The sequence below is a fragment of the Leishmania major genome, chromosome 23, assembly GCF_000002725.2.
Source record: "Leishmania major strain Friedlin complete genome, chromosome 23".
In the NCBI taxonomy this organism is placed as follows: Eukaryota; Euglenozoa; class Kinetoplastea; order Trypanosomatida; family Trypanosomatidae; genus Leishmania; species Leishmania major.
The window spans coordinates 199,682-222,500 of NC_007264.2; the positions used below are offsets into that span (position 1 = coordinate 199,682).

A 22,819-nucleotide genomic window follows, 5' to 3' on the forward strand; every position below is an offset into this window, starting at 1 on the left:
AGATTCCTTGTCTCCAGCGTGCCCAATTCTCTGCCATAGAACGTCAGTTCAACGCCCTACTTGCCCCCCTTCCCACGGCCGGTCGCAAGCGCCACAGCCACGCGCTGACTCAGGCAGCGCAGCGCGGCCCATGCCTCCAGCTCTGCCCGCCCACCCGCCTAACAGCCGCTCCTTCCATCATGCCGGTCCCCACCCCGTGCGCCTTTAGGGGGTGGCACTCGGCCTCCCCACCACACTGGGAAGCCGTGTGAGGGCCGGAGGTGGGTGGGTGGGATGCGCGTGAGTGGTGCTGACACTCCGCACATCATGTGGATGGCACAAGCGTGTGCTCACTGTCGCGGGTCTCCCCCACGCACCGCCATCCAGGACCTCACCGCCGACATCAGCAGCGATGACTCCCACTGACCTCGCCATGTCGTGGGCACGTGCCCGTCACCACCAGAGGTGGCCCGGCGTTGGAAGGAGTGGCGGGGGCACCGCGGCCCACCACCCCCCTCCGGGAGCAGGCGCACTGCGCCCTGACGCCACGCACGGAGAGGCGTCCCACGTCACGAGAGGGCTGCGAACGCAATGCCTTCACGCACATCTTTGCAAAGGGGCGGCGAGAAACAGCAGCCATGCCTCCAGCACATATGTTGGTGCGGCTTCACCGCGTGCTTGATCCCGCTCAGCACATGAAAATGGTCTCTGCCACCTTCCCTCACCACCACCTCTGTCCTGCCAACTTCCCTCACCCCATCCTCGCCTCTCCCGCTCGGTGGGTGGCTTCGACCAGCGTACAAGTAAAGAATCGCACCTGTGCGTGCACACAAGCAGTACTCACAGACGAACATTTCTCTGGGCTTCCGGAAGCGATGTCGCGCACCGCGGAGACCGTGGAGGAGCTAGCGCGGCGCTACTACCTTACGACAGCGCTTGTGGAGGAAGCGGGGCGTCTCTTTGATACTTACGCTGGAAGAGGAGATGCGCTGCCGGCGAACAGTAACAAGGAGCCCTTTATCACGGTGCCTGGGCTGCAGCAGCTTATGGTGAAGATGGGCACCCCCATGTCGCAGCATGACGTGGGAGAGCTACTCCGCTTCTTGGGTAGCGCCGCTGCTGTCGCTGTCAAGGACGAAGTTGAACTGTCAGACGGTCCTGCCAACGGCCAACAGTCTCCGGCGGGAAAGGGGACTCGTTCTCCCGTAGCGGCGACGGCAACTACAAGTCAGCAGCCTTCATCACGTCAGAGAAAAAAGAAAGGCGGTGCCACGGCGCAGAAGACCGGCGCCAAAGGTGCCTTTGAATCCTCGACGAAGCTCGGTGCAGACCACAGCCCAGGTTGTGGAGCCATTAGTGACACTGCATCGGCGAACTCATCGCCGTTGGTGGCGCCGCTACTTGTCACGGCACCTCCCTCTGCGGTCGCAGCGGAGGGCATGGATTTTTCCGCCTTTGTGTACTTTCTTTTGGTGTACCCTGAACTCTCTCGACGAGCCTCGGGGATGGCGGCAACCACATCGATCAGCGCCGCCACACGGAGCAGTCTCCATGTCAGTATTCCAGAGCTCTTTGCGACGATCGACGCGGACGCAGATGGGGTATGGAGCGTGCACGACCTACGCCACGCTGCCGAGGTGTGCGTGATGGAAGATGATGGGCTCCTTCGGGAAGACCCCGATCTGTGTCGCTTGGCAGAAATGCACCCGGCGGAGTTCGCGGTCGTCCTTCACGAGCTGGACGTTGATGGGGACGGCGTTGTGACTTTAGACGATGTACGGCAGGCACTGTATTACTGAAAACGAGCAGGACCAGAGCGGTAAAACCGCGGCGCCGCATGGCGGCGCTGCTCAACTCTTGTGTGTGCGCGTGTGCATGTGTGTGTGCGTAGGGAGGCAGGCCCGTAGGGGGGGGGGCAGGAAGTTGGGGAGGATTTCGATGGTGGCGCGGCTCATTTTTCGCTCCTCCCCCCCCCCTACGGGCCTGCCTCCCTATGCACACACACACACACATGCACGTATACCTCTCTTCTTCCACTATCACTCCTCTCCGACATGCGGAGAAATCAGATGCAAGCAAAGAGAAAAGTGCGCACGTTTTTGTGTGTGTGGGTGTGTACGCTGCGGTGTACCTCTACGCCAGCGGTGTTGCATGCTATCGCCTTTGGTGCTTTGCGCGGCTACGCTACCGCCGCCTTACGGTGCTCCGCCCTCTCTCCCTCTCTCAGGGCTGGGGGATGTCTGCCACGGCACACACGCACGCCGTCGAAGCCTTTAGGTGGACAATACTGCACATTCCAAGGCAGTAGGCACCTGTTGCTGCACGCGCACCTCCATGATCATCACAGCCCCGCCGACATGCACACGATCGAGTCTCTTCCCTTCTGCTTTTCCTTGTCATACGGGCATACGCATGTGCATGTATATATATATATATATATATGTGTGTGTGTGTGTGCACGCCCCTCAGTCTTTTGGTTCTTGTCGGTGTTGTTGTGCGGCACAAGACGGGCCAACGGAACGACCAAGCGCGTGGCTGGATAAGCAGTGCGTGTATGTATGTGGGTGTGTGAAGAAGAGTTTTGGAAGAGGGACGAACAGTCAAGTGCAAGATAACCCCACTCCAAGGCGAACGGGCTTGGCACAAAGGTACAGGTGTTGCATCCCAGTCACAAGGTCATCGGCGTAGACAAGGCAAAGCACACGCGCACGCGCCGCTGGATCACCATGGGCGTACCGCTGCTCTTGACCTGGCTGCGGAAGCGCTTTGCTGACTGCTTCATGCCAGCCGACAGCGCGGTCACCGACTACATCCGCGAAAGTACCGACAACCTTTTTATTGATCTCAACTCCTTCTTGTATCAGGCCGCCACCATCATTACGGCGACGCACCGCTCGCTCCGCTTCAACTCGGTTGATGAGGTGGAGAATGCAGTGCTGCGCAAGCTGTTTGATCTCCTCGACGACCTCGTCATGAACCTCGTCCAGCCCAAGGCGCTGGTGTACATCGCGGTAGATGGGGTATCGCCACTGGGCAAGATGTCGCAGCAGCGTGCGCGGCGGCGTCGTGGAGCGCGCCGGCAGCCGTCTGCCTCGCCGTCTTCGCCTTTCCACCATCACGAGCCGGCGGGCAACATCAACGACCTGTGGGACAGCAACTGCATCAGCGTCGGGACGCGCTTCATGGCCAAGGTGACGGAGGCGCTACACTTTTACGCCGTGAGCAGGACAGAACGGATCAACGCAAAGCGACTTCGCGAAGAGCAAGTCCGCATTGACAAGGCCGACGCATCAGTGGACTCTGCCGCCAGCGACTCCGCCGGCGCGCCGTACGTGTTCCCCTTCATCAGCATCATTGTCGACGATGTCCTGCGCCCCGGCGAGGGCGAGAACAAGATCGCCGAATTTATCCGCCGCATCCGCGCTGATCCGAGCTACGGCCCGAACACGTCGCACGTCATCTGCAGCTCCGACACGGACGTCACCGTAACCAGCCTAATCCTGCACGAGCCACGCATCCATGTCCTGCGCTACGAGCCGCCGGTCTCGCTGGGAGGTAAGCTGCCCATGAAGCCTCAGCCACCGCCTCAGCATCACCATCATCACCGCAGCCACCACCAGCACGTGCGTTTCTCCTCTCATCCACATCGCGGCAGTGGTCCTTCGTCGCACGGGCTCCGTCGGGTCGACGGACGAAACGGCCATGCTCATCACGGCGCCCCACGCCCTTCTCCGGGCCACGGTGCCAGCGCCGCTGCGCAACCACCGCCCCCGAAAGACAGCTGGCTCTCCACCTTCTTTAGCATTCACGTCTTTCGGCAGCGGCTGCGTGAAATCCTTCACTTGTCACCAGGCAGCGACGCCACTTCCGCCGTCGCGGGCGCCGCTGTGTCTCCGGTGGACGCCGAGGAGGCCGCCCTCAGCTTTGAGCACTCCCTGCACGATGTTGTCTTTGTGTTGCTGCTCTTCGGCAACGACTTCCTGCCCACCATTGGCGGAAGCATCCAGGAGGGCACGTTGGACGCGCTGCTCTCGCTGCTGGCGACCGACTTTGTGCCGCGCGGGCGCACCTTGGTGGACCCGGCAACAAACCGCATTCAGTATGCGTCTGCCCGATACCTGCTCAGTTGCCTGGCGGAGCTTCCAGGCAACGCAAAGAAGGGCGGAAGTGGAGGTCGTCTGCAGGTGCACAACGGCGGCTCCGACGCGCTGGACTGGGGCTTTACAGCCGAAAAAGAAGCGAAGGAGCGCGACCCCGCCTTTATCGAGCGGCAGCAGCGGCGCGAGAAGCAGCATGAGCGCATGTGCTACTGCTACTGGACGATGCTGCAGTGGGCACTGCAGTACAGCGCCGGCATTGTGGAGCACTGGGGCTGCTACTACCCGTACGGCAGGGCGCCCCCCTTGTCAAAGCTTGCCACATACTGCGGTGTGCTCACCTACAACGCACTCGGGGAGATTGCGCGACGGCGAGTGGAGACGAGCACCGCCGCTGGGCGCGTCACGAGTAGCATCGATGGCGAGGTCGAAAACGCCACCGAGGAGGAAGACGATGACGACGGCATGGACGGGCTTCCGACGTTAGCGCTGCAGGCCGTGGAGGCTGGCACGGCGGTGGTCGATGCTGCAGAGCGAGGCAAGCCGACGGATGTGATGGTGCAGCTGCTCATCCTTATCCCTCCGCGCAGTGTGGCGCTGCTGCCCACTGTCTTTCGGCATAACTACAAGGAAGTCGAGGCGTCTGTGCAAGCACCCGTGGAGCAGCTGAACCTAGTGTCCATCGGTGCCTGGTGCGAGGAGAAGAAGCGCTCGCTTAGCGAGGAAGAGCGGACGCGCTTCACGGCATACCAGTTCTTCGCCTCTGACGCCGACCTCGGCACCGCCGCGGCCCCGTTTCCCGCGCGAGACATCGCCTTTACCGCCTATTGGAACGGCCCTGCCGTCGAGATGGAGTTGGCAGCGCTTCGGGTGAGCAAGAAGGCAGCAACAAGTGCTGCCGCCGGCATCACCTTCACGGCCGGCGCCACGTCATCCACGTCGGCGGCGGGACTGCAGAGTAAGGCCGCCTCCTTTTTCAGCATGGGTCGTCGGCCGACTTCCGGCACCTCAAGCAATGGCGGCGCAGCAGCACTCTTGGCAGCAATCAACATCACTAACGCACGTGCCTCGCCGCCACCGGTGCCGGCCACGGCGGAGATTGCGACTCCACTCGAAGAGACGCCTGTAAGCCCGTCGACTGAAGCAACTCCGGCACTGCAGCAGCAAAATCAGCCCGTAAAGCTGCAGCACCCAGCAGGCGACTACGTACTCTGGGTAGCCCCATGCGACGCTCTGCAAGACGCGCTGATGATCAAGGCGCTGGGTACGATGCACGGGAACCGCTTCTGCGTGGGCAGCTACGTGCCGCTTGTGGAGCAAGACGCTGTACTCAGTCGCAGCGGTGGGCCACGGCAGGAGGTGCGGCTGCAGTTCCGCCTGGCTGTGGCCCCAATGATCACGGACACAACGTACGGGACGCGCCTGCTGTCGGGGTACGAGGAGCCGGCGGAGGTGGGCATGCGCGAGCGGATCGCGGAGGCGAGAAAAGAGGAGGCCGACCGGGCCGATCCGTGGAAGCAGCTGGACGAGATGCAGACGCGGCGACAGGAACGCAAGCGTGCCCGCGACGTCGGGAACGAACCCGCGTCTAGTGAAGGGGAGCTAGACGGCGACCTTGCTCTCGCTGCACCGCCGAGCGCCGGCGACGATGGCCAGGTGCCTCAGGAGGTAGAGCCGCAGGAGCGGCGGCCGCCGCAACAGGTGACGGTTGACACTGTGGACTCTACAGTGCAGGTGACCGATGGTGAAGCGCTTCTGAAACTTCGCAAGGAGGAAGCGCGGCGACGGTTAACTGCCTTGAAGGCTGCTCGACAGGCCGCGCAGCAGGATAAGTGATGCACCTACCGCCATGCTCGGAAGGCGTGCCTTGGATAGCGAACGCGAATAATCAACTGTTGCTCGCTCGCTCTCTACCTACCGCTTCCTCATCCTCCTCAGCAGTTGAGTGCACCAGTCCCTACGGAATGAGCAGCAGCAAAGCAGCCACGCTCGTACACGCAGTCAAGTGGACGGGCGCGACAGCGGCGGGAGGGGTGGGCAGCAACCGAAACAGGAGAGCAAAGGTGGATTAGCTGAAGTATATCAAAGGCCTTCAGTCGATTACGGGTGCGCGCACTAGCGTACCATCCACTGTCGCCTCTGCTAGGCAAGTACGCGTGAGCAAGACGGGGAGAAAGGGTGTAAGTGTTGCTGTGCGTCACACAGGAGGCAGCCAGGGCGTGTGCTGGGTGAGCCACTGGGACCGCACGTTCGACTCGCATGGGAGACGAAACAACGGTGGCGCACCACTCAAGCATGAAAGAAAAAGATACAGTCGAAGGCGGGCGCGCCGTCGGCATTCTGCGCAGGCACAGTCGTGCATTCGCCTCACCCCCACCCGTACGTTTGCTCGCTTGCCCTCCTCCCTTCCCCCCCCCTTCCCATGCCACCTGGCATCCGTTTCTGCTGCCCTCCTCGCCCCTGCCCGCCCGCCTGCCTACCTCTCCCTGTACGTGTGTGAGCGTCTCGACTGCGATATGGGTCATCACCGTGAAGGCACACGCACGTAGACGTACGCACGCGTTTCTCCTTCATATCTTCTTTCCGTGAGTGGGTGTGCGTGCGTGCATCGCTCTTTGATTGTGTCTGTGCCTCATCACCGCGCCGGTTGTGTGATGGTTTCGGTTGTCGCCCTTTGCCTCCCTTCGCCATCTCTAATCACCTTCACCTACGCATCTCGTCTGCGTCCGCCCGCTCGCCCCCCCCCCCGACTCTCTCTCTCTCGTTGTCGCGCTGGGGAAAAAAAACAGAAGGTGCAGATACACACGACACGTTGCATCCGCTGCTCTTTGCCGCTCCCCTGCCTCCCTTTCGTTCCGCCCCGTTTGCCCCGACCGCTCTCGCGTCGTGCTTGCCTCCGTCGGCTTGCGTGTTTATGTCGCTGCGCCTTCTTCCTTGTAGCTCGGTCGACGCCTGCGATGCAGCGCTCTCGGCTGTCGTATGTATTCACCGGCTGTGGTGCGGCGGGTGCTCGCTGGTAGCAGCAACGTCCTCATGGAGAGGGAAGGGGGGAGGCGCTGGCGCTGATTCGCCGGATGTGGAATACGCATGGGGAGCCGCAGCGCGACAAGGTTCTGCGCTGCGGCGAAGGGGCGCTTCGCCTCTCCCCGCCGCTGCCACCAGCACCAGCGGTGTTTGCTTGCCCTTCGCTGCTTGAGCCTACCGCTTGCTAGGCGCGGTGTTCATTGGTACGGCCCCCGGCCGAGTGTCCGTCCCCTTTCCAAGAAGCGTGGTGCCTCATCGAAAGCCTGAGCAGCATTCCGCTGAAGGGGGATACGGAGGTGCGGCGAGGTGGAGGCGTGGCTGCTGCAGAATGAACCGCCGGACATTTGCACGCAGGCGAGCGAACGACTCTGGCGGTACAAGGTGAGCAGCTTGATCTTTCCCAAGGATGTTCCGCCAGAGTGGAGTATCGGGGCTGCACTAGATCATTCACGGCGTGGACAACATATCATGGCGCCATAGCGGCGAGGCTGTGCAGACGGCTCTGCGGCCGGTTGAGTCCCTCACCGTGTCGCAGGGGGGGCTCCACCGCTTAGCGAGCTCCCCGTTTGCTACCAGCTCGGCACCACACTTCCGTGCAAGACGACGGCGTCGCGCGCTGCTGTAAGACGGCTATTTGAGGTGCCGTGTGTCGTGGGAATGGCGGACTCGAAGCACTTCATGCTCACGACACCGAAGCGCCCCTTTGCGTACGCCCTGTGCGAAGTGGACAGCGCACGTAGAAGGCGGCGCTTGTGTGCGGCTGTGCCTGTGTGTTATTTCTTTCCGTTGTGTGTAGAAGGAGGGGGAGGGAAACTGATGGGGCAAGAGATGGGGAGAAGGCCTGACCGTCTTTCTGCCTCACAATCTTCCCCGCTGCCCTGGGTCGCCCTTCCCCGTATATATATATATATGTGTGTGTGTGTGTGTGTGTGTGTGTGTGTGTTATGTCGAACTCTCACCCACTCGGACTGCCACGCATAAGACGCAAAGGACGCAAGAAGGCGAAGGAAGAGAGACGGAGAACATAGTCGCTGTCTCCCTTCTCCCTCTCTACGGTGACAGGGGGGGGGCAGCGGCAAACGGCTGCCCCCCCCCCACCACCCTATATGCTACGTGCTGTATCTGCCTCTCTCCTGCCTCAACCGTAGCCATCCCCCCCCGCCCCTCATCGCCCTCTCACTTTTTCTTGTTGTGCTCATCGACCACTTTCTGTACAAACGCCTCTATATATTTATATATTTATATATATATGTATACATATGGATTCGTGTGTTCAGAATGCGGCGTGTCCCTAAGGCAGCATCGTGCCCTCCCCTCCTCCCCCATCTCTCCATCTTCCTCCTTTCGGCATTCGTGTGTGGCGCCTACCGCTGTCAGGAGCTCACGCTATCCTGGTGTGCCATCTTGTGGTGTCGTTTGCCTGATCAATTGTTTCCTCTGCGCGTGTCAGTGTGTAACTCCCTTCATTGCGCAGCCGGTGTGGTGGCCGCACTTTTTTTTTTCAGCGTGGTAGTGAGTGGCATTGCTTCGGTTGTCATCCTTCGTGACCCTGCCCCTCCCCACCACCACCAGAGCACCCTATCTAGCTGTTCGGTAGGTACGTTTGCAGGTGGGCGGTTGCGCCAATAGACATCCACACGTACGGGCACGGTGGTATACTTGTCTTTTGCCTGCCTCCATCTTATACACGCATCGGACCCATTCACCTCTGCGCTCAGCTCGCTGCTGCCGGTGTGGCACCGCCGCCATCGTCGCCGCAATGCCTCTGTACAGCATCGCGATATGCCCATTGAAGCTCACTGCGTACTTCTGCCGCCAGGGCTCCGTGTATGTGGTGGTGATCTCGCGCAAAGGGCTTGAGATCGCCACGAGCCCGTCGGTGTGCCACGCCAACAACGAGGTCATCTTCTCTGACGCCGAAGGCCTCAGCAGCGCGAGGCCGTTTGAGCTGTCCTTCAACTCACCAAAGGACCGGCGAATACTGCACTTTGGCATTTACGACTTCACCAACCGCAAGAACGCCGCCAAGCTCACGGGGTTCGAGATCCCGCTGGCGGGCATATGCAGCGTGCTTGCTGGCGAGTCCATGTGTGAGAAGAAGGGTATCTCGTTCCGCGTTTCCGGCCAGTCGGGGCGCCTCGACATCATCTTTCGCATGCACCCCGTTGGCACACCGGTCCCTCAGTTGCGTAAGGCGCAGACAAACGAGGTTATACCCGGAGTGGCGGCCGATGCGCTGGGTGCCGCTTCCCATCGCAGCGCGGCGGCGGTCTCACTCGGGTCCGGTGGCGGCCGCAACGCCGGCGCTGGATCGGCCAGGTCCACCCGACTGCCGGAGCATGCGCTGCAGGCCCTAATACGGGAGGGAATCATCTCGAACGACCTGGACGGGGTAGAGATGGACCTTGACCTGGCGAATGAGATCGCCGTGCGCACCTCCATCCTCTTCCCCAGCCGCAACGACCTCGTGGACCAGATCCGCACGCTAACGCGAGAGATCCAAAAGCTCGAGTACGATGTGCAGTACGCCGCGAAGGACAAGGTCGTCGCCGGCTCTGCCGCGTCCGCCGCGCTACGGAACGAGGTTAACTACTGGAAGGAGAAGGTGAAGGAGATCGACGACAAGTCCGCGCACGATGCCGGCATCGCGCAGAGGACAGAAGAGCCGGAACCGCAGCCGGCCATCTCGCAAGAATACATTGCTGGAATCGAGGCGCAGCTGGCGGCGAAGCAACTCGAGATGCACAGCCTCGAAGCGCAGCAGAGTCACCGCGACGTCACGGAGGACGCGATGAGGCTCTTGGATCAGATCGATCACTTGCAGACGATGTTGGTGGAGCTGAAGAGTGAGGGGGCCGCGCCAGCAACGCTGAAGACGAAGGATTATGACATTGCCGAGAACGGCGACCGCTGGGACAAGCTGGCCGCCAAGCTGTACGATGCCGAAAGCATGACGGAGCAGCTCAAGCAGACGGTTATGGCGCTGAACCGCGTGCAGTACGAGCCCTACCTTGCTGGCGTGGAGGCTGGGTTCATGCACACTGTGCCAAAGGAGTTGGAGTTTGTGATGCAAAACCAGCGCACGCCAGGCAACCTGCCGCCCCAGATCAGCAACCCCGCGTCATTGGCGGCGGCTCCACCGACCGGTCAACTCGCTGGAGGCGACGCGGCGGGAGACATACTAGACGACTTGTTCGGCGCAACTCCGATGCAGGCGCAGCCGGCTGCCGCGCCGGAACAAACGGCCGCTTTTCCTTCGGTGTCCCTCTCATGCACGGCATACGAGCCTCCCAAGGCGGCGCAAGTCACGCCTGTTTGGGCGCCATCAGCTGGCGGCTCTGCACCCAACTCGTCCACTGCTCCACAGCCGTCGCAGTCGATGCCTGCTGCATCCGGTGCCCCAGAAGCTTCGCTGCCACAACCAGCGGCAGCGGACCCCGCGGAAGCCCATCCTGCACCAAACTCTCTGACAAAACCGACAGTGAGCGCACCGCCAGCACCGCCCACGGCAGCTGCTCAGCTCGACCCCACGGATGCGGTGCCGAATGCGTCCTCCCCGGGCGCAGAGGGAGCAGTGCCCGGGACCCGTGTGGCCCACCGAAGCTCTGGCATGACAAGCGCAACTGCATCTCAGGCTGCGGCACCAGCGAACGTTGCACCGCCTTCACTGGAAGTGCCAATGCAAGCACCACCGTCGAACTCACTAGGTGTCACTGAGAGCAGCCGTGAAACACCAGCGGCGCCGCCTCTGCAATCACAGCCGCAAAACGCACCCCCAGCTCAGCAACAGCAGCCCCTGCAACCAAGCTACGGCGCCCCGATTCCCGAGACGACTTCCTGCCAGGGGCAAGACGCCGGACAGCGGCCAGGCTTCCCACACCAGCAGCAACCGCAGCAGCAGCAGCAACAGGGGCCACCAGTGCCGCCCTTCGAGCGCCGTCCACCGTCACTGGAGGAGATCCCGTACACTGGCTTCTACGGCATTCCACTCATAGCCCGTGGCTGTCCTATCGATATCTATCTTGACGGCAAGAACCCAACGCGTGGCACGGAGCTGACCTTCATCAACAACGCCGACTATCAAATCATGATCGGCGGTGTGGAGCTGAAGCAGGAGGACATCTTCTCCCCTGACCCGAATAGTGCCAAGACGATTCCGACACAACGGTGGCCGCAGCACATCTGGGTACCGGGTGGCGGCAGCCGGCAGAGTTGCATCATTGCCCTTCACCCGTCCTTCCCCCGTGGGTCGTCCATCATGGCGCTTGTCATTGTGTACGTCTTCAACGAAGGACACTACACTCCATTCACAGCGCGCTTCACCATCTAATGCGCCGGCGTGCGCCCCGTTTCTCTGCCTGGAGAGTACGGTTGGGGAAAGATGCGGGGGCGTGTGAGTACGTCGATAGTGAATGATGCAGGCTGAGATGTGCGTGTCAGTATCTAAAGCAGCAGGCCTCCCCTTCTTCTCTCTATGCCTGTGTGTGTGTGTGTGTGTGTGTGTGTGTGTCTGCGTCGATGGGTGTTTGTGCAGGTGTGACCTTTTCTCTTTCCGTGTTGACGTGCACTTTGCTTTGGTTGGTGTGGCGGCCGAAGCGGGTGGAGGATGTCCTTGTTAGTCTCGGTGTGCTCTTCCCTTGCGCCGTTCATGTGTTCGTATCGAGCGTTGTAGTTTCTCCTGCCTGTCAGCCGATGGCGCCCCATTATATTCACTTTATTTATTTTGTATTTGCTTGACGGTGGCTCTGTCTGAGGTGTCTCCTTTTTTTTGCTTGCTTCTCTTTGATACTGCCGCCTCCGTGTACATATCTCCGTCAGTTGGTGCGTGCGTACGTGCGTGTGTGCATACACATGGGTGGGCGGGTCAGTGACTCGGTGTGTGCTCCGTATCATAGCGACTGTCCGCGGGAGTGGATAGTGCAGGAACTCACTAATGAAACGAAAACGTCACTGGCAGTGACCCCCCCCCGCACACACACACACCACCCTCTCTTTCTCTCCTATCGCGCTGCATCTCTTCCGTCGAGTTCGAATGGTTGTAGCTCCGCCTGTCTCCCTCTCCCTCAGTGTTTGTGTTCGCTTCGTTTGGTTCCTCTTCCTATTCGTATTCTTGTTAGAGCAAGTGCAACGATATTCATCCGCGTGTCGGGGGCGCGGTGCCGTCAGAGAGAGCGCGTGCGTCTGAGTGAGAGTCACGGCGGCTAGCACATGACCGTGTCTGGCATTTAGCTCTTTCCTTCCTCTCCCTGTGGTCCCTGATAGCATGCGAATCCTCTCCGTGCGTGGCGTCAGGGCCCAGTGCGCCTGCTCCCGGAGGGGGGTGGTGGGCCGCGGTGCCCCCGCCACTCCTTCCAACGCCGAGCCACCTCTGGTGGTGACGGGCACGTGCCCACGACATGGCGAGGTCAGTGGGAGTCATCGCTGCTGATGTCGGCGGTGAGGTCCTGGATGGCGGTGCGTGGGGGAGACCCGCGACAGTGAGCACACGCTTGTGCCATCCACATGATGTGCGGAGTGTCAGCACCACTCACGCGCATCCCACCCACCCACCTCCGGCCCTCACACGGCTTCCCAGTGTGGTGGGGAGGCCGAGTGCCACCCCCTAAAGGCGCACGGGGTGGGGACCGGCATGATGGAAGGAGCGGCTGTTAGGCGGGTGGGCGGGCAGAGCTGGAGGCATGGGCCGCGCTGAGCTGCCTGAGTCAGCGCGTGGCTGTGGCGCTTGCGACCGGCCGTGGGAAGGGGGGCAAGTGGGGCGTTGAACTGATGATGCTTTATGGCGGCGAAACGGACACACGGAGTATGAAACCGTCTCTTGCTGTGCTCTTGGGCTTTTCCTTCTTTTTGTGTGTGTGTGTTGTCGTTTACTGTCTCCACTGGTCGTCTCCCCGCCACTCGAGTGCTGCTGAGGAGTGCGCACGTTGCACCCGACGGGATGGCACACAGAGAGAGAGAGAGACACGGTTGTGTGTGTGCTGCATGGTGCGGTGCACGAAACAAGGCGCAAAAAAGGGGTACTACCTCTGTCAGGTGCGACGGCTCACCTGCGCGTGGCCGCCGCTGAAGTGGATCGTGTGCAGCAACCAGAACGTTTTAGCGTGACTCAGTGAGGCACCGAAGAATACTTCACCAAGTGGGCTAGTGGATCCTCAGCCCCGGTCAGCGTTGCTCTAGTTTTCAGCTTTTATACTCGCGTACACATCTTTACATCGGATTGCCTGCTTGCACTCTTTCTCAAACAACCACATCCCTTCCCCCAACAGCGCACACTCTCGCCCTCGCACGCGCCGTTAGAGACTACCGCATCATACTACTTGCGTCGCCTCTCGCCGCGCATCATTGTCAGTGGCGGCGACAAGATCATTGAAGCACACCATACTGGGGAACACGGTGCGTGCAAAGGACAGCGAAGGCAGCAGATGCGCAAGGAGCCGCTGAGAGTTGGTTTTCTCGGCGCGTCTACTGCCGCGCATAAAGCGTGGTTGGCCATCCACCGCGCGGGCCACCGCGTGACCTGCATTGGATGCCGAGACGCTAGCAAAGGGCAGGAGCTCGCTGAGCGCCTGAAAAAGGACATAGAGGCCGACAACAAAACGAAGAAGGCGGCAGATGCCGGCGCGCAGCAACCGTTTGCGGCGCCGAGCATCGGCTCCTACATGGATGTTGTGCGAGCAGACAACGTGGATGTCGTGTACATCTCACTGCCTTCGTCAAAGCGGCCGGCGTGGATTCGAGTGTGTGCGGAGTACGGTAAGCACGTCGTAAGCGAGACGCCAGCCGCCACCTCCGCCGCAGAGCTCGTCGAGTGTCTGCGTGATATGGTCTCGAACCGCCTTCTCTTTATGGACGGGACCGCCCTCTCCCACAGCCAGCGGCTGCAAGATGTGTGCCGCGCAGTCGCCCAACTCGGTGGTCCGGTGCACATCAACGCGCACATGTCCTACCCGGCGTCGCCGACCTTCATGGCGAGCGACATCCGCCTTCAGCCACTGCTGGAGCCGCACGGCGCGCTCGGCGACTTGGGGTGGTACTGCATTCGCTGGATTCTGCATATCGTCGATTTTGTGCTCCCAACAGGTGTAGGGGGTCGTGTGACGGAGTGCGATGCGCTGCGGGATGAGGAGGAAGCCAGCAACGGCGCTGCCGCTGGCACGACTACCAGCGCGCGCCTAGCCGGCGCACCAGCGGTGGCGGTAGTGGCGGCGTCAGAGCGGAGACAGTCAAAAGCACCGGTGCCCGCCGCCATCACAGGATTTGAAGGGTATCTGGAGTTTACCATCCCGGCACCTACATCAAGCGATGTCGCGCCGGCTGCAGTAGCAGAAGCGGCGGCGACAGTGACGGCCTCCTTTCGGTGCAGCTTTCACGACTGCCACGACCAAACAGTCGACATCTTCTGCCGCAACGGCACCGTGACTGTGCCTGGGGCCATCAACCCCACGGCAGACGATAGGCCGCGCTTTGTGGAGCAGCGTCACAAAGTGGCGGCAGCCTCAGCGACTGCAGCGCTAGAACAAAGTAGCGCAGCGGACGCCACCGAGGTGTTTCAGGTTTATGAGCGGTTGGAGGACAGAAACGATGTCGAGTACTCGACCACACCGGCGGCGACAGACGGTGCGCAGCAGATGGAGCAGCTGTGGCGCGATGTCGGCGACAGCGTGATGCGTCTCGGCAAGGGTGAGCCGCTCATCGCCGACCCCGATCTTGCAAAAAAGTGGTCCACTTTCGCGTATGTGACACAAGTGGTAATGGACCGCGCGCTAGAGGCTGCCGGGCAGCACGCGCCAGCTGCCACCACCTCATCTGCAGACGCATAAGAGCCGTGTGCGAAACAGTCCACATCTTCCTCACAACAACGCCGCTGTCCTCGAGGTACTTTTCTTTCATACTCCGTGTGTCCGTTTCGCCGCCATAAAGCATCATCAGTTCAACGCCCCACTTGCCCCCCTTCCCACAGCCGGTCGCAAGCGCCACAGCCACGCGCTGACTCAGGCAGCGCAGCGCGGCCCATGCCTCCAGCTCTGCCCGCCCACCCGCCTAACAGCCGCTCCTTCCATCATGCCGGTCCCCACCCCGTGCGCCTTTAGGGGGTGGCACTCGGCCTCCCCACCACACTGGGAAGCCGTGTGAGGGCCGGAGGTGGGTGGGTGGGATGCGCGTGAGTGGTGCTGACACTCCGCACATCATGTGGATGGCACAAGCGTGTGCTCACTGTCGCGGGTCTCCCCCACGCACCGCCATCCAGGACCTCACCGCCGACATCAGCAGCGATGACTCCCACTGACCTCGCCATGTCGTGGGCACGTGCCCGTCACCACCAGAGGTGGCCCGGCGTTGGAAGGAGTGGCGGGGGCACCGCGGCCCACCACCCCCCCCCCGGGAGCAGGTGCGCTGGGCCCCAAGGGATGAAATGGCGGCCCAAAAAACAGGGGCGCCCCCAAAGGCGCGGGGGGGGGGGCTCCTGGCGCAAGTGGCGACTTGGCCACCGCCAAGGAGGGGGCCGCGCGGCGTCCCGGGGCGGTTGGCGGGGGCCGAAACCCTTCCCCCCCCCCTCCGTAGAGGCCCACCGGGCAGCCGGCGGCGAACACGAAAGCGAAAGAGCGACGCCGCAGCACCGCAGAACGGAAACCCCAGAAAGCAGCCCCACGAAGCCAACAACCCGAAGCGAGGCGGCACCAGCGACACAGCGCAGGGCAATCGTTCCCCCGACCCCAAGAAGCCCATTTTCGATCGCAGCTTCACTTTACCTCATTTCTCAGGCGCAGAAATGCCAGCCACCCCCTGCATAGCTGAAGCCGGACCGTGGCACACAGTTCACTGTTGTGCCGTCACCACCTTTCACCGCGACTTTCACCTGCCGGTTCTTTGAAGCCGCCCACATTATTCACTGCATCCCTTTTTCGTCTCCCCTTTTCCGCCCTCTGAAGGCATGAGGCGCTGCAGGGCGCGGCTTCAGCGTCCAGTTGTGAGTGTGTGAGGAAGCCGGGCAGTCCTCCCATCCCCTGTCCCTGCCAATGCTGAGGAACTCCTGCCGACTGCAGGTTCAAGCACCTACGACGTAGCGAGGTAAGAGCAATGTATCGCTGCTAATGCAGGCGCTCCGGTCCTGGATGGCGGTGCGTAAAAGCGACCCGCAGCAGTGAACACGTCAAGGCCATTTCTGTGATAGGCAGAGGTTCAGCGTGACTCGAACGTATTTCAACCCCTGGCCTTCACACGGCTTACCAGTGTGGTGGGGAAGCTGAGTGCCACCCCTAAGGACGCACGAGGCGGCGACTTGCATGATGGCAGCCACTGCGAGGCGATCTGCAAGGTGGGTGGGCAGAGCTCAAGGCATGGGCCGTGCTCTCACATGGCTGAGTCGGCGTTTGGCTGTGGCGCTTGCGTCTACGGCTGCTTCGCACGGCGCGATGTGCCTGTGTGGCTGCCTGGGCCTTGTGGGTTTGAGCTCATGTTGTCTGGCGCATGATGAGCGCGCTGAGAAAAAGTCTCTTTTTCTACTTCTGCTGGCAGTATCTGTCATCTCGGTGCGGGTCATCAAGCAATTAAACCGCCAAAAAATTCCTCCATGCAAGCATACAGGCAAACACAGGCCGGAAATCATGTCCTCAGATACCATCCGAGTTGGGTTCCTCGGAGCCTCAACGATCGCGCACAAGGTGTGGGCGGCCATCGAAGCGGCTGGAAACATGCAGGTCACCCTCGTGGGCAGTCGATCCGTGGAGGTGGCGCAGAAATTCGTTGATGAGTGCACCGAGAATCTTCATATCAGCGAAGAACGCAAGGCTGCAGCCGCCACCTACGATGAAGTTGTCGGTAGCTCTAACGTTGACGTTGTGTACATGTCCATTCCTGTCACCACCAGGCACGAGTGGGTGATGAAGTGCGCTGCGAACAATAAGCACGTTGTTGGCGAGAAGCCTCCAGCTTCTACGCCGGAGCAGCTGCAGTCGTGGATTGAGGCACTCAGCGCGAAGGGCCTGCTATACATGGATGGAACAATGTTTTCTCACGGACCGTACGTGAAGAAAGTGGTCGAGTGCCTCCCCGAGATCGGTGACATTCGTCGCATGACATTTATCTTTTCTTTTCGTGCCTCTCCGGAGAGGCTACAGAATGATATCCGCTGCAACCCCGATCTAGAGCCGCTCGGCGCGCTTGGTGACATTGGATGGTACGGCATCCGCTCCTTTCTACACATGGTCGACTTTGTCATGCCTACCACTGTTGCTGGTCGCATTCTCGAGGAACTGCCGAACGGCGCTGTTACCTCCTTCAAAGGAGAGCTTTTTTTCCCTGGTGCCAAGCCGGACACAAACATCTACGCTTACTTCTACTGCAGCTTCTTGAGCTCACTCCAGCAAAGCTTTATTGTTTCAGGGACGAAAGGGCGCATTGTTGCCGAGCAGCTGACGAACCCGCTCACTGATGCCGGAGCGGCGTGCTTTACGATTGTGAAGCCCATGTTTTCCGGCCCTGATCCAAACACGGATGTCACCGTTGAGCAAACCGTGACAAAAGTCCAGGTTCCCGAGGAAACGGGACATATGCAGGAGACGCAGATGTGGCGTGATGTTCGCGACTGTCTCCGGAAGGACGAAAGTGGCCGGCTGATTGCTGAGGAGGATGCCGTGCGCGAGTGGGCCCGCAAGTCATGGATGACACACTGCATCGCGGCCAAGTTGATGGAGTCCGCACGCTCGTCGCTGTGACAGCTCTGTTGCTTTTGTGTGGCAATATGAGAAATATGGGCATGCTGCGCGTGGCTTGACAGTGCTTTACAGCAGGCAGAGGGGTGCTTTCTGAGCACTCCTCACCCCTCGTTGAAAATACCCGGCGCTGTACACGCGCACATCGACACTGAAGGTATCTTACATGTTTGTTTCTCAAGTGTCTCTCGGGCAAACTTCACGAAAAACACTCATGGAAAGCGTATACGAGCCTACTTTGCTTTACTGCTTCGGTAGTTTGGTTTAGCACCTACGGAACTACCCCTTTTTTAATGAATCTTTCGTCGTCTCATCTCTTTGTTTCTCAGCTGTTATTCTCATCACGTGAATTGTAGGACCTCAGTGCTACAGAAAAAAGGGCATGAAAAGGAAAAGAGCTGTACCAGTATTTCCCTGAGTAGGATCGTCACGTGCAACGCTCTCTGCATTCACTGATTCACGAATCCGACTTTACCCAACCCTGTCACGTGCATTGAGTAGAATGGAGATAATGATTACTTTGGTGCTTCAGGGGCTGCTAAACTTGCAGCTCAGCCGCCATTTCTTCTACGTTGCTTCGCTCTTTTTTTTTCAGCCTTCCTTTCGTTTCGACAGCTTCAATGATGGCCGCGCGCACACGTTTGGATGCTTCCTCCGGTACTCCAGTACGTTGTCTAACCGCGCACACACTTGGTGCGTCAGCACTTCTTCCGATCAAAAGTGACGCTGTGACCTTCTACTTTCACGAAGCATACGGTGTTCCAAAAGTTATTGTTAGTCGCTGACAACGGAGAAAGCGAGGCACGCAACATCCACTTGGAGCATGTAGAACTCCTTGTAAGAGGGAGCAGATTACGTCGCTGCAAAAGGGTCTTGTATTATCCTGTTAGGGTCTGAGCTGATTTGCCGTTTACCTGCTTCTAACGCTCCGAAAAATCAAACAGTACGGTAATCTCAACTCTCTCGCTTATCTTTCTGGAAAATAAAGGCATGACAGCCAGTAGCAGCTCCGTTCTCAATGCGAAGCCAGTGGTGGATAGCACTCATCCCGCTGTTACCTGCAGTAGCTACGTAGATGTCTTGTTGCATGGGTCCTCCGCTCCTTCATCTCTTTCTCTCCCTCTACCCTTGTGCATATTTGTTGTTCTTGTGTGCGTAAGGCAGCGTCCGTGCGTACTAAGGGCGCACTCTCGGTCACTGTGCATTGCCGCTGTCAAGGCATCCGCTTGGTGTTGTGGTTGTTGGCTTACGATTCACACAATCAACTTCCTTCCTTCTGCAGTGTGGAAGTGTGATGAGCGCGCCCACGGCATCTGCGATGCGGCTGGTGATGGACTCGGCTGCATCAGACAATGGCAACAAGAGCAGCGTTATGCAAACACCTGCCCCACCCACTGGCACGACGCTGTTTCTTCGCGAGGAAGGCAGCCGCACCTTTGTCCCTGTGTATCATCAATCGAGCGTGACGCTCCGCGATTTGGCCGAGGAGTTCAACATTAGCAGCGTTCTCGAGTGCGACGCGCACGGAAACGTTCAGCCACGCGCGGTAGCTTTTGACTCTCCATCGGACGTCTTGCACAGTGGGCGGCACTACATCGCTCGGCGAGATGCGCGGGCCGAAGCTGGCAACAGCTACGTCACCTTCCGCGGCAAGATTCTTGTGAAGGAGTACGAACTAGAGCATCCGACCCCGCCTGCAAGCCGGGACATAGGGATACCGACGATAGCAGGTGATGGTGTAGAGAGCGCCTCCCTCGCACACGAGACCCATTCTGCCCCAGCTGCCACTCCCTTCCCAGACAAGCGCAGTGTGCGGCAGGCAATGGAGAGGAACGAGGAAAGCTATGCAGCCAGCGGGCTTGCCTCATGCGCGCCTGCGCCGCATCAGGACTATAACGAAGAGAACAGATCGAGCATCTCGCGAACTCTAGCGCTATCGTCGGAGCGTAAGCGTCCGAGAGAAGACGCTAGCAGGACAGGTGCAGAGGGCTCTGCAGCGAGCGAAGGGAGTCAGCAGCGTTCCCAGGCGCAGCGGACGGAAGAGCCACAGCTTTCTTCGGCTACTCTACCCGGCAATGAGAGTGTTTTGCAGGACTGCACGAATGGTGCATGTGCGCCTCTAACGCTGTCAGGGAAATCGAGCACTGTGCAGAGCAGCTCTGAAACTGCAAGGGAAGATGTATCAATTGATGAGCCAGCTCAACGCTCACTGCGGTTTATTCCCTTCTCAGAGACAGCTTCTGATGGTAGTGAGACGTATGTTACGCTGGAGGATCTGCAGAGACTGTGCCAAGAAGCTGCCACTCAAGAAGAGGAGTTCCAGAAGAGGCACAAGGCCGCCACAGGCATCTTAGAGAGCGCTCGGCGCGTCCTCTTCACGACTGGTGAAATGGACTAAAAGGCTGGATGCATGTGTGCCTTCCTTCGAGATAGCGCTGAGGTTCTTTTCCTCTTGTTCTACCCCTGGTAGGAGACGGCGGCGCGTGCTTCTTATGAGACAGGGCATATGTAATTTTGGCTGCGGGTCATAGTTGTCAGTGGTGAAGCAGCACTTCCGTGGCGATCGTGATAGATGCATTCCTATGGGTGGCCGTGTACAAATAGACTGTTTTTCTCTTCTTTTCCGCGGCTTCTCCTAGAGTGTGCCTCTACATGCCGCAATCTTGTCATGATTTCTTGTAGCTTTGCCCTGGTGGTACTCTTCTCCATGCTAGATGCACCGACAACAACACAGCAAGGATAAAGGGAGCCCCCCCCCCCCGACACACACACACACACACACACTTTTTCTGTTGCTGTTAGGATACGACGAAGGGCCAGCAAGACTCAGATAGGGTGCGTTGAGCGACTGCATGGGGGGGAGCTCGCAGTGTTCCGCTTATGCTCCCTGTTCGACGGTGCTTCGAATGCCGCGACAGCACAGGGAACTCCAGTTCCCATGACTTAGCCTCTCCTCCTTGTGCCTGTAACCCTCTCTTCTCTTTCTTTCCCTGTTGATCACTGAGTTCTGCAAGCAACGGGGGGCTTCGTCCTTGCACACGGCAGCTACCCATTATTCAGGGGGCTCGCGCCACTCGTGTAGCGTTTTTGTGTTCCTCGACAGCGGACTGTTGGCCGACGTGCGTTGTAGCGTGTGCACGTTGGGGTGGCACAAATAGCACCCGAATCTGCGTCTAACGTGCTCAAATGGATCTGCTTCATAGCATTGTGAAAGTGACCTTCGGCCCGGTCACCGCCGCGGAGGAGGACCCCGCCAACTCACCTTTCGCGCCGTCAGAGAAGATGAGGGTTGTGTCGCGCCAACTCCTAACTTTCCGCCTCACTATCGCGTACGACAACATGGCAAAGGATGCGTCAAAGGAGCAGGCAGCGAAAAGCTTTCTCTCCATGGTTGGTATCCACTCGCTAGAGGCAGCCTGGTCGCACCTGTTCGGTGCCGTGCAGGTGGTGCCGTTCCTCCTTTGCAAGCACGACTCATCGACGAGTTTAGAAAGCGAGAAGGCGTCTTCTCCGATGCAGGCGAGCTCGCCGCCAATGCCTTCGTCGGCCTCGGTGGAGTGGATAAGGTGTACTGGCAGCGCGTTTGTCTGCGGGACGCCACGCTTTTGGTCTAGTCACCGCTACAGGTGGTCTTCGAGCGACGCGACAGCGAAGAAGAGCGGCTCAACGCCGTTGCACGGATCGACCATGACGGAGCTGCCCATGCCCACTTCCTTGTTCCTCTCGACGGCGTTGCACTCGCTGCCAATGACCACGGCGACTGCATCGCCGTCATTTGCGAACAACAGCGGCGACGCGAGTGCAGGCCATGACGATGCGTACTGGGACGCCAGCGCTGGCGTCCGCTGCGAGGTGATTGGGGGCGTGTCGACAGTGGCGGCGGACGAGGGGTCGCCGCGGCGGCTGCCGGCGGAGGCGAGCGCCGCTGGCGAAGGCGTTGCGGTTGGCTTCACCGGCGCTGCTCTCCCGCACTTGTTGGAAAGCAAGTACACGATCGAGCTAGCGCTTCCCGACTTTGAGGTGGCGTCTCTGCATGGAGTCGACACCGCGCTGGCGATGGTGCTGCTGCTGCCATTGTGTGCGGGTGATGGCGGTGGTGCAGCCACGGCGTCGGCCGAGGCTGGTGACCAGCCGTTCATTTTGAGATCGGTGCTGGCGCGCAGTGTGGGCCAGACGCAGGTGGAGGCGGTGGCGGCATCGGCGCTGGTGCTCGGGAGTGGTGTGGTGCCGGTGCAGTTAATGGAGCCGTTTCTGTGTGTCTCCTCAACGTCGCCACTGAGCAACGACCGCCTTGTGCTGAATTTGTCCCTGACAAACGTGACTTCCAGCGTGGCGCAGCTGTACAGTACCTCCTTCGACCTGCACTCGTCGTGCGTGCTGCCTGATGCTGCTATGACGGGCTGTAACTTTGCGGGTGAAGAGCAGGGTGAGCCTCACATCACGGCGAGCTCGCTATGGGGTGAGATGCGGCCTGGTGCGAATCTGTCGAGCATGCGCATCATCGACCTTCTCACAAAGCTTGTGACGATAACGCCGGTTGTCGTGGGCGAGGAGCGGCCGCCGGTGGATCTTTACCCTGGCGAGACGTACACCTTCGAGTTTGTGATCGAGGTGCTGCCACAGCTGTGCTACCTGCTGAATTCGCAGTCGCTCGAGTACCTGTACGAGCGCCATTATGCGATGCCGCACGGCGTTGTGGGTGGGCGTGGCAGTGACGGTTCACTGAGCGGCAAGAGGGACCAGGGCCGGCCTCGTGGAGGTGGCGGCGGCAGCAGCAGCGCGGCAGCCACGTTCGGCCACGGGTCTGTTGTCACGGACTGCTACGATCAAACGGTCTCTGCTGCGGAGCTGCGTCGCATTTTATCGCACTCGTACGTGTCGCACCTGTTTGTATACTACGACCTCGCTGCTGGCGACACGGCTAGCAACGGTAGCTCGACCAAGCTGTCGCCGCGCGTGTCCGGCTTGGCGCACAGCACTAGACTGTGCCTGCGCTACCCGGCACGGTGG

General features: G+C 60.0%; 7 protein-coding genes across 7 annotated transcripts in view; all 7 read left to right on the top strand.

The window, feature by feature from the left end:
• Positions 1-854: 854 nt before the first annotated feature.
• On the top strand, positions 855-1,778 carry LMJF_23_0542 (hypothetical protein; the record flags this gene model as incomplete). The annotated part of the gene is made up of 1 exon (XM_003721748.1): positions 855-1,778. One exon carries the CDS (start codon positions 855-857, stop codon positions 1,776-1,778), a length of 924 nt encoding a protein of 307 aa, XP_003721796.1.
• Positions 1,779-2,705: 927 nt separating this feature from the next.
• LMJF_23_0543 (putative 5'-3' exonuclease XRNC) lies at positions 2,706-5,912 on the top strand (the record flags this gene model as incomplete). The annotated part of the gene is made up of 1 exon (XM_001683327.1): positions 2,706-5,912. The coding sequence occupies one exon, from the start codon at positions 2,706-2,708 to the stop codon at positions 5,910-5,912; it is 3,207 nt and encodes a 1,068-aa protein (XP_001683379.1).
• A 2,947-nt stretch (positions 5,913-8,859) lies between these two features.
• Positions 8,860-11,430, top strand: LMJF_23_0547 (conserved hypothetical protein; the record flags this gene model as incomplete). Its single annotated transcript, XM_001683328.1, has 1 exon — positions 8,860-11,430. One exon carries the CDS (start codon positions 8,860-8,862, stop codon positions 11,428-11,430), a length of 2,571 nt encoding a protein of 856 aa, XP_001683380.1.
• A 2,089-nt stretch (positions 11,431-13,519) lies between these two features.
• Positions 13,520-14,917, top strand: LMJF_23_1590 (oxidoreductase-like protein; the record flags this gene model as incomplete). Its single annotated transcript, XM_001683329.1, has 1 exon — positions 13,520-14,917. The coding sequence occupies one exon, from the start codon at positions 13,520-13,522 to the stop codon at positions 14,915-14,917; it is 1,398 nt and encodes a 465-aa protein (XP_001683381.1).
• Positions 14,918-16,702: 1,785 nt separating this feature from the next.
• Positions 16,703-17,812, top strand: LMJF_23_1600 (oxidoreductase-like protein; the record flags this gene model as incomplete). The annotated part of the gene is made up of 1 exon (XM_001683330.1): positions 16,703-17,812. One exon carries the CDS (start codon positions 16,703-16,705, stop codon positions 17,810-17,812), a length of 1,110 nt encoding a protein of 369 aa, XP_001683382.1.
• Positions 17,813-19,103: 1,291 nt separating this feature from the next.
• On the top strand, positions 19,104-20,207 carry LMJF_23_1610 (conserved hypothetical protein; the record flags this gene model as incomplete). Its single annotated transcript, XM_001683331.1, has 1 exon — positions 19,104-20,207. The coding sequence occupies one exon, from the start codon at positions 19,104-19,106 to the stop codon at positions 20,205-20,207; it is 1,104 nt and encodes a 367-aa protein (XP_001683383.1).
• Positions 20,208-20,995: 788 nt separating this feature from the next.
• LMJF_23_1620 (hypothetical protein) overlaps positions 20,996-22,819 on the top strand; it is a gene marked incomplete at both ends in the record, with an annotated part of 1,839 nt that continues 15 nt past the window's right edge. The window contains one exon of the mRNA XM_001683332.1: positions 20,996-22,819. This exon is cut by the window's right edge and continues 15 nt beyond it. Within this exon, the coding sequence (XP_001683384.1) occupies positions 20,996-22,819 (1,824 nt within the window).